Genomic DNA, 10,251 nt, shown 5'->3' with positions numbered 1-10,251 from the left:
AGGAGAGGGCAGGCTGAAATGGAGATAAGGAGATAATTCTGTTAGAAAAGCAGAGATGTCTGGTTTTATTTGCTGCAGAGGCAGTGAGTGTGCTTTTGTCTCGTACAGATTTGTGATGCTTGATGCAGTGGTTACATGGGCAGAATGTGCAATTTGGGCCAGGTTCTGCCTGAGAAGCTGCAGCTTCAGTGGAGCCACAGAGCTGCCCCCTCTGTGGTTACTGCACATTAACACGGGGAAAGGGAAAACTTCAGTTGGTTGTACCATGGCCTCTCTCTGTGACTTACACTCCATAAAATTCTCTATGCAGAAACATCTGCTCCATATTCTCCACTGGCCACATGGGAAGGCAGCAGCTTGCAATTTCACTGGGTGAAATCATCAGGAATCATCACCTATTGCTGCTTCCAGGTGTAACTTGGGCTTGCAGATGCTGGACCTCACCTAAGGCTTTTTAGAGCAATCCCACACTGTGTCTTCTTTAATTGTCCATCTTCCTCCAGCTGATTGGTTGTGCTTACCCAGAAATGTCTCCAGTTTTGTGTCCTGGGAAGGATTATCTCATCCCCAGTGAGGAGGCAGCATCACTGACAATGGCTGTGTGGCTCAGGGCAAGGAGGCAGCTCAGGACCAGTCCAGAGAACAGCACAGCTCTGCCTGCCCCTTCCCCAGCTCCCCACAGCCCAGTGAGAAATGCCCTAGGAGAGCTGGCCTTTGCTCTGACTTCACTTCTGCCTCCCTCCCCACTTCCACCCTGAGCAGAGAACAAAACATTCAGAGTTAGGGTTTACTGTGAGTTTTTATTGAATTCAAACCATCACCAGTCACCAGCCAGCCCCTGGAGTGGGCACATGCCCAGGGACCAGGTGGCACAAAATCCACGGTGGTGGCCGTGCCTGTGCGTGGCTGGCACAGCTACACAGTAACACAGACTGAAGTACATCAGTATAATCAACAGGCTGATAACTGCATAAGCATATCTTTTTCTAAATACACTGCTTAACTGATGTCTTTAATTCAAGAAAAGATTAAATATTCATTTATTTTTTTTCAGCAACTGTTTTTTTTATTTACTCTCATTTGTATATTAAAATGCAAATCAATGCATGCTCTCATGGTGTTAACACCAGAATTAGTTCTTTTTCTAGACTAAGTTGCTTTCTTTGTAATACTAAAAAGAGAATGACAATTAAAATATATGCTCCTATATATGTCTTGTTTAAAACCAGTGCAGCTCTTACAGGTAGTGCCCAAGTAAAATCACTTCAGTTGTATTGAAAAGGCTTTAAAATGATCATTTATCATGCAGTAACTAGTATTTCTCCTAAACACACTAATATTTATTATTCGTTATAAAAGTTATTTCACACTAATGTTCCAAAATATGCAAGATACCTGAAACTAACCAAAAGATTTCTCAGATGCCCAGAGATTGGTCCTAATAATGCCAAGGTCCCCAATCCCATCCCCACATGGATCATTCACTCAAGATCTGGTCTCAGTGATCCTTGTGAGCCCCTTCCAACTCAGAATATTCTGTGATTCTGTGAATTCCAAATTAACAAAACTTCACTCTATGACTTCTAGTCATTCATAGCACAAAGGAAAGCAGAACAGAGGTTCAGGGGCCCAGCAGAAGGCTTGTTTCACTGCCTGGTAATGCAGGACACCTCATGTGTTCCACATGCTTGGTCCTACACCAGTGTCCCATGTCAAGAATCCCACTTTGTCCAAGGAGGCAGAATAAAGCTGCTCTTTACTTTGTTTGGGTGTCCCTCCAGACCATGGCCACAGAAGGCCATAGACTCAGAGGTCAGTACTGACACCTCTTTAAAGTCAAGGAGCAAGGAACAGAGGATGGGGACTTCCTCCTCTGCACAGGCTGCTGGAGCACATTTTTGCCCACAGCCAAGGGGACAGAGTACTCCTGCAGCACCCTGCTGAGTGCCTCTGCAGCCCTGTGGCACAGCCAAGGAGCAAAAGGATTTCTCAGAGGGAACTGCTCTTATCTTTCACTGCTGAAAAACCCAGTTTGTCACCCATTGCTGGGTCCCAGCAGGACACAGCCTCCTTCTGCACCTTTTGCTGCATTCTGCTAGGCTGGGAGTTTTAGTGCTGACTGTGCTTTGGAAAGTGGAGACCCTTCAGAGAGTAGAACTACTCCAAAGACAGCCGTGGCACTTTCAGGTCCACCATCCATTCCATATCCTATTCTGACCAAAAAATTGGAAGAAATGAGACTTTTGCTATCCTTGACAAACTACTAAGAGTTTACAAACCAAGTAAAAATAGACACCAAGCCTGAATTCCTGAAAGCCTCTCTCCAAAGCACTTTGGCTAATCTAGAATGTAGTCACAGAGGTTCTTTTAAACATTCTAACAATTCTCTGCCAAACTGCCAGCAGTGGCTTTGTGTTCTATTTCACCAAGTCCTGTAAGGGCAGTTTTAGAAATCCAAGTCCAGTAAGGCTCTCATGTGAGCTTCCCATGGGCTACAGAAACAAAAGCTGGCACAGTAAATCCAGAGGCACCAACAAGGTACAGGCCCTATAACTATGAGATCCAAACACCTTGATTGCCTACAGATTGTTTTAAAGTTGTAAGGAAGAAGGACAGATTTCTCTGGTGAGAACTTCTGAAGACATACCACAACCCAAAGAACATCAGGAGAATTAAAAATCCATTCCAAGAAGAATGGATGTATATTCATTCTCCTTTATGCTAATTCTCTGTATGTCAAAAGACTCACCCCATCTGCCCACAGGCTTCATGCAGAGAGGAACCAGCATTTCCCAAGTACTTGCACTCTGTCTTGAGACTCCTCAAACTGTAGTCTCAAAAAGATGCAAGAAATCCAATTTCTACCACCTGAACAACAACAGGTACACCAGGAGATACTATCCCACCTCATAAAGAGGAAGAGCTTTATGACAGGAGACCCTGCTTTAAGCTAAAGATAACCAGCAGAGAATATCCCACCTCCTAAAGAGGAAAACCATTAGAACAGGAGAACCTGAGAGCAGGAATGCACCCCCTGAACTCCTCAGCACACAGAAAAAAACCTAGCACTGAAGAGCCTTCAGTGTGAAGATGTGAAGCATGTTCTGGGTCAGAAGATGACACAGAATGCTTCATCCCACAATCTTCATCACAGGATGCACACCACTGCTCTGCAGGATGCCTTCCTGACAGCTCTCTGCTGTATTCCCAGTGTCTGGGCTGATATAATTTGTTTCCTGGTGATTCTAATACCATTTATTTCCCATCAATTCTAGAAGTCTCTGCAGTTCCATTCTGATGAGATTTGTCATAGTGGCTTTTATAAATGACAGCCATAAGACCTGAATTTAGGGATTTGAACAGCTTTCTGTAGCATCTGGTGGAGTCCTACACTGAGAACACCTGTAGGGACAACAGTGTGCACAGGCCAAAAGGCAACAGTGAGACCTCCCTCAAAGCCAGAATTTGTCAAGGAATTCTTCCTGTTTCTTTCTCAAAGGGGTCATTGTTACCCATGAACACATTAATGCTGTTGCTCCTTTACAGGAAACCACAGAAGCCACAGGCACCACTGAAGACATTTAACAAGGATTTGCATCATAACTTTGATTTCAGGGCAATCAAGACCTTTGCAAACCCTTGTAGTTTGTACCATCACCAACATTTTGCTAAATCACTGTCTAAAGGCTTTAGCAATTCAGACCAAAGAACTGGCAGATTTCCTAAACTGCTTAAAAGAGATGATAATTTTTGTATCAAATAATCAATCTTTGAGACAGATTATCTGTGCTGTAGATGAACTAAACTGAGATACAAGACCTTACTCTTTCATGTGACAGAGAGAGAGAACACCATCACTGGAAAACAGCCAGAAGGCTGGGTACAAGGCTTCAGTGAACTGGGCTTTGAATTTATAGATCAGGTTATTCTTCTCCCCCACCGCCATGAAAATCACAAAGCCCCCCTCGCAGTGGAGCAGCACCCCAATCTTGGTAGCCTTTGTGTTGGGCAGGCACTTTTCCACGTCGTTGTGCCAGGATGATAATTTGGAGTTGAGCCACTCGATGCACCAGGACTTGCTGTTCCTGCCCAGGCGGCTCTCGGGGCCCTGGCGCTCCATGCTGCCGTAGCAGACGCCAAGGCCGCAGAAGCTGCCCTGCTGCAGCTGCACCTCCCAGTAGTGCACGCCCCTCTTGAAGCACTGGAAGCCCAGCACCTGGCGGTAATCGGCGAAGCGCTGGGGGTGGTACCTGTGACCTGGGAAGGTGTCTGAGATGGACATCCTGGTGTAGTTCTCAGCCAGAACCACAGTGTTGTGGGCGGTGTTGTAGTCCAGGGTGATGTTGGCAGCATCTGCAATGACATGAGTCACTCGAAGGGGCTGAGGAACTAAGCACTTTTGTTTATCCTGTCCCGCCTCAGCACTTGCTGCCATGTTTATCTGCCAGCTCTTAGGGCCACAGTACAAGCTGCTGGGTTCAACTGCAGCTCTGTGTTGCACAACAGCAAAATGGAGGGTGAGTTTTCTTCCTTCCTGCAGCCTCACAGGATCCCTTTATAACCCAAATACCCCAAAAGAAGGCAATGGCTGATTTGGCAGCAAAGGTATGCAGTGTTGTATAGCACAAGCCATCACAGGCTCAGATAAAGGCCTGCATTTCATTTAAAAAGAATCCAGTGCATTACAGTGTGTTTCTAGGCTACTCTAATGCTGTCTTTTTTGGGGAAATCAAAATCCTTACCTAAAAAAACTTAATTTATCTTCATAAAGATTCACAGATGCTGAAGATTGATTTGATTCATCCAGCAAAAGAACCACTTAGAAACCTCCTGCCCCCCTTTTTTTCCAGAAATTTCCTTCATCTGTAACAACCTATTAAGCTAACAAAATCCCTCAGATGTATTTTTGCAGGTCACTACAGAGGACACACAGCACTAGTACAACAAGAGCAAGGTTCATCTTTAAGGAGTGTAATGTTGGGTGTCTTACACTGCAAGAGCTCCTCTCTGGGTTTCTTCAGGAAGCTGTCCAGCAGCTCTTTAGCAGCAGCAGCAGTTGTTGGTGTGGTGGTTGGTGCTGTGTAAACAGAAGAACAGAGAGTTTGGCCAGCTGGGAAGAGACCTCACATGTTTAACACTCCATCAGACACACTCAGGCTGGAGCTGATCTAGTTTAGCCTCTTGCTCCATGCAGGGTTAACTTCAATATTAGCTCAGGCTGTTCACTGTCATGTCAAGTTTTGAAAATCCCACTCTCTGGACAGCTTCTCTCAGTGTTTGATTGCTCCCACAGTGGCCAGCAACAGCTGAACTTTTGTTCAATACCCCAACACTAAAGACCATCTTATCATTTTAAGAGCAGTCAATGAAAATTACAATACTCATGATGAAAGTTTGGACTCACCAACTTTAGCAGCTTTCTTTTTCTCTTCTGAAGAGGGGAAAAGAAAAAAAGTAAACTGTGAGTTCTACTGGGAGGCAAAAGCCACTGGTAAGACTCTGTCAGCTGTAATACCATCACCATGGCTCTTCTGAAACTGCAGCAGAACAGAGCTGACAGTCCAGCAGGCTGAAGCCACATACAAATACCCTCACACTGGAAAGCTGCACATCAAGCACAACCTTCCATTTGCTTCCTATTTCACAGGGTCATAAGCCTGGCAGGAGCTTAATCTCCCCTCCAGGAGCAGTGTGTTCAGGCACGGGAATGCTCCTGTTCCCGTGAGGAACACTGACTATTCCTTTCCTCTTTTAACAGAGCTTTTAGTGCAGCAACAGGAGCTGCAGCTCCATTCCAGTCCTGCTTCCCCAGCACACCCCCTGACTGCTCCATACCAGCACTTGGACCATGCATCAAGAGCTCCCTGGAAGTAACAGAAGCTGTTTCTTACCACTTAACATTAGTTCAAAAAGAAAACAAGGAAAATCATCCAGACAGGCTACAGTGCCCATTAACTCTGGTATCTGGACAAAATAGAACTGAAACCTGCCACAAAGACCATCACCCCAGCCCTAGACTGGAGGCAGCAAAATGTTCGAGTAAGGCTCCTTTAATCACCACTTACTGGTGGTATCTGTGTCCCCCTGTGAAGTGATCTGAGCCTGGGGAACAGTTTTCTCTTTGTGGGTCTGGTCTGTTAGGGAGGAAGAAAAAAACGAGGATATGAACAGATCCTAAGCAGAGCTCAATACATACAAATCTATCAAACAAACCAAAAGGTGTTTGGCACAAATTAAAGAAACCTGCACCAACAAGAGGGAGGTGGGGAGGCTCTGCTTTGCTTTACAGCCCACACTGACACCACTACAGGCTGATGCAGCCGTGTACCTGTGCAGTTCACCTGTCCAGCTCACAAGGCATGCATCCCCAAATACCCCAAAGCACCCTCCCTTCCCTGTGCCAAGGTGCTCACTGCAGGTCATCACTGCATCACCACCACAGCAAACAGCTCTGGGGTAACTGCCTCTACTCTCATTTAACAGGAAAGCCATAGTTAGGACAGGATTGTATTCTGTGGTACTTACGTGGTCCGTGAGATTTTTTCCCAACAGAGGGTTTGTTTGGAAGAGCTGCTGGAGGGGCCTTAGTTTTCACAGGTTTGGCTGCAATGGTGATAATTCACATTATGGTTTGTATGGTCAGGAACAATCATGCCTTAGTGAGGACATTTTCCCATCTTATCCATCTTTCCTGCCATATGGCAGGTGCAGTCCTGCCAGTCTAAAGCCTTTCCAATCTCCCCTCAAATCCACACCCTAACCACATCCAACCCTGCTATATAGTTATACCATAAATTACTCCAAGGAAGAAAGGCTGAGCTGTGCCAGAAGGGTGTAATATCATGATACTAATCAGCTTATTTAAGTATAGAAAACAGTGAAGAAACACTGGCACGTTTTGTCTCCCAATTTAGCCCAGACTGTAATGTTTTTGTGTGGAAATGGAGCACTGCAGAGATTGGAAGACACAATTTATATTAACCAACTGTATTTGTTGCACTTTTTAAAAAAATTGTATTTGGATTGCAGAGGAAAGATCCCTCATTTCAACTCAAAGCAAAAGTAGAAAATGCCAATTTCCTCAGTGATACAGTACCTTCTTCTTTTTTCTCCTGACTCTGAATTACCGAATGTTTCACGATGTCTTTGAGGGTAATGGCAGACTGGTAAGTGGAATGCATCACATTTTGGTCCATTTCAACTACAGGAACAAAAGCCTCTTTTGTTGATGTTCGTTGCAGTGCTGTTGCTCTCTGAAACGACAAATGAGAGACCACCTTGTGTAGCACACAGAGAAAAATACAACCAACTTACTTTAAATGGGATGCAGTTTGTGCATTCATCTCAAATTCAAGGGAACAAAGGCCACAGTCAGACACAGGCTCATGGCAAAATTCCAGCAGCAGCTCAGACACCTTAATTCCCACTGGTAACCAACGACCAGCCAGGTCACAGCACAGAGCTGCCACACCTCACGGAGGTGACTCCTGCCCAGTCACCCCTCTGCCTGTGGCAGAGGCAGTGGCTGAACTGGGGGAGTTACCAGGCACCCCTTCAGCATTCTTTCACTGATATTTGTGTACTTTTCAGGACATCCTTTGATAGCAGGTTCTTGCACACCACTGCATTTCCGTTTGACTGGAAGTCTCTGGAGAGCATGACCACAGAAGGTTTTTGTCATTCTGCATTCTAGAATGAAGAACTGGATTCACAGTTAAATGACACATTACCTTCAAAAACAGAATATCATCACTTTCAGTCAGTGCCATCTCAATCTGATCTTTGAGAGACTGAATTTCGTTCTTCTTATTTCCCAGAACACTGTAAATATAATCAAACTTATTCCAAACTCTCTTTTCTTCCTCTGTAATTGCTTTCATGATCTCATTTTCTCTTTCTTCAATTACAGCTTTAACTTCTGAAAACTCATTTCTGATCAATTCTTTCTTTCTTGAAGCTGTCTCCTGGGGCAGACAAAAGCAGATAGGCACTGATTTCAAAAGAACAGTTTGTAAACAAAATACTCTTAAGTGCTACTAAATGAAAGCCTCTGAGGAGCATGTGGGCTTCTCCTCTTTGAAACAAGTTTGGAAGGAAAATTCCTTCACTCACAAAGAATGGAGCCTATTCTCAGTGTCACCCTCATGTGAGGGTATAAAATCTTGCACAGTGCCAGGTTTACTCCCATCTCCCACAGAACCTGGCCCTGCCAAGACTCCTCCTTTCTGTTCCTTCCAATTAACACCTTCTCCTGCCAATGCAGCCTCAGCACCACAGCCCTTGTCACAGAGGTACAATCACCAACAGCATGCAGTGGCCAGCGGGTGCCAGGCAACCTGAGAGCACTCTGAGCACTTACAGCAGATTGGTTCTGTTTTGTTTTCACCGTGCTCATTGCCCGGGCAGTTCTTTCACTCTGGTTATGCAGCTCCGCAAGTTTTTTCTTCAGCAGCGACTGCAACAGGAGACACCAGAAAGTATTTCAGAGAGGCAGTTGTCATGTCTGCTCTCAGTTTTAAATACTCTTGTAAGCATTTATTACTCTCAGCCTAAAACCTACCTTCCTTGAACCTCAGGGGGTGTAAAAGTACCATCCTGCACGTGTGTGGTTTGTGGCACCCACACCCTCCCCACCTCTCTCAAGAGCAAGATGCCATTGCTGGCACTCTCTTCACAAAGGACCCGGTGCTTTCATCAGCACAGCAGTTCCCATGCTAGGAATAAATGTTACATTAGCTGTCAGATTGGACTTCCAGTACAAAGTTGATGCTAGTGTTCACCCCACTCCTTTTCAGAACTTTCTCCCTCAGATGTGATTTACCTGTTCCTTTAGTTCAAGATTCTGCTAAGCTCAACAGGGCTAAATTCTGCAGCTAAGCTGTGTACACACCCACTGAAGATGGGAGTTGGACCACCTAAACCTTTTCAGCATACTTTACTCATCCACACTGATTTTCAGCTGTGCTGGAAAATATAAAGGCCAGGTTTCCCTCCCTTCTACTCCATGAACCTCCTTCTGCCTTTCATTTACACACACGAGATCTAGGATATCTTTACAATTCTTCTTAAGAACATCTGCAGGGGACTGTCAGCCCCTCGGGCAGTGACAAACCCTAGCAGTGAGCAGAGCAGCAGAGGCTCAGGGTTCTGGGTGACGCCACAGAATATGGGAGGCCTCGCTGGTGAGCACAGCCCAGCCCAGGACAGCCCAGCCCTGTCAATCCAGCTCCCTGACAGCGCCTTCCCAGACCCCTGCTCTTGTGCAACATCTTGGAGGGACGAGGAAAACGCGAGGAATGGCTGCGGGGACGTGCCTGAGCACATGATGGAGGGCAGAAAACAGTTCATCAATGACAGACACCAGATTTACAGCCGACGGCTCGTTCCGGCCTCCTCCCCGCACTCCAGAGCGGCGCCCCCGAGGGAGCCAAGGGGCGCTCCGGGGTGCCCTTGGGAGGGTGCTCCGGCCCCGGGGCCACCGGCCACCCCCGCCCAGCCCGGCGGCTCACCTGGGCAGAGGCTTTTGCCTGCTCCAAGGGGCTGGTGGGGCACAGCTTGTGCCCGAGCAGGCAGAGGGAGCAGATGCAGACGCCGTGCTTGCTGCAGAAGAACTCGAAGAGCCTGTTGTGCTGGGGGCACTTGCGCAGCTGCAGGTCGCGCACGGTGGGGCAGAGCTGGTGGTCGCGGAAGGCTGGGCTGTCGCGGTGCGGCCGCAGGTGCTCGGCGCAGAAGGACGCGGTGCAGGTCAGGCAGGTCTGCACTGCCGGCGCCTCCTGGCAGCTGTCGCAAAACACGGGGGGCTCCGCCGCCCAGCACCCCGCCGCCTCCCCCTCCCCATCCCCATCCTCATTCTCCTCCTCTTCCTCGCCCTTGGCCCCGGAGCGGCCCTGGAGCTGCTCCACCACCCGGCACAGCACCGTGTTCTTCTGCAGCTGCGGGCGGCCCGCGAAGGTGGCCCGGCACTGCGGGCAGCTGAAGCCCCCCGAGAGGCCGGCCCAGGTGAGCTCCAGGCAGGAGGCGCAGAAGTTGTGCCCGCAGGGCACCGTCACGGGGCTGCTGAAGAGGCAGAGGCAGATGGAGCAGGTGAGCTCCTCTTCCAGCCCCGACAGGCCCGACTCTGACTCCAACGCCGCCATCGCCCCGTCCACGGCTGCCCCAAGAACCCGAAACAAACCTGGTCTCGGAGAAACGAAACTAGGGCCAGGGCTTTCCGGAAAACTACGTGTCCGATCCCCGCCCCGACGGGAGGGG

General features: G+C 47.7%; 1 protein-coding gene across 2 annotated transcripts; it reads right to left on the bottom strand.

The window, feature by feature from the left end:
* Positions 1-780: 780 nt before the first annotated feature.
* On the bottom strand, positions 781-10,251 carry TRIM25 (tripartite motif containing 25). Of its 2 annotated transcripts, XM_030230057.2 has the most exons (9): positions 9,510-10,249; positions 8,360-8,455; positions 7,731-7,964; positions 7,097-7,253; positions 6,526-6,603; positions 6,066-6,134; positions 5,405-5,431; positions 4,991-5,077; positions 781-4,353 (listed from the first exon to the last, which is right to left on the bottom strand). In XM_030230057.2, the coding sequence occupies exons 1-9, from the start codon at positions 10,134-10,136 to the stop codon at positions 3,821-3,823; spliced, it is 1,908 nt and encodes a 635-aa protein (XP_030085917.1). In that variant the 5' UTR covers positions 10,137-10,249; the 3' UTR covers positions 781-3,820. The 2 variants fall into 2 exon arrangements, with proteins under 2 accessions (XP_030085917.1, XP_050837482.1); XM_050981525.1 differs by lacking the exon at positions 6,066-6,134 and having other exon boundaries at positions 9,510-10,251.

This window comes from Serinus canaria, chromosome 18 (assembly GCF_022539315.1).
Source record: "Serinus canaria isolate serCan28SL12 chromosome 18, serCan2020, whole genome shotgun sequence".
Lineage (NCBI taxonomy): Eukaryota > Metazoa > Chordata > Aves > Passeriformes > Fringillidae > Serinus > Serinus canaria.
The sequence above is the reverse complement of the archived record's forward strand: the minus strand, read 5'-3'. Positions and strand labels throughout refer to the sequence as shown.

What these genes read in the sequence shown, in the direction of transcription:
- TRIM25 (XM_030230057.2), bottom strand. Translation starts at nt 10,136, where the DNA reads ATGGCGGCGTTGGAGTCAGAGTCGGGCCTGTCGGGGCTGGAAGAGGAG. An exon ending in ATGATATTCTGTTTTTGAAG is followed by an intron (nt 7,254 to 7,730) that starts GTAATGTGTCAT and finishes TTGTCGTTTCAG; the next exon opens with AGAGCAACAGCACTGCAACG. An exon ending in GGGGGACACAGATACCACCA is followed by an intron (nt 5,432 to 6,065) that starts GTAAGTGGTGAT and finishes TCCCCTCTTCAG; the next exon opens with AAGAGAAAAAGAAAGCTGCT.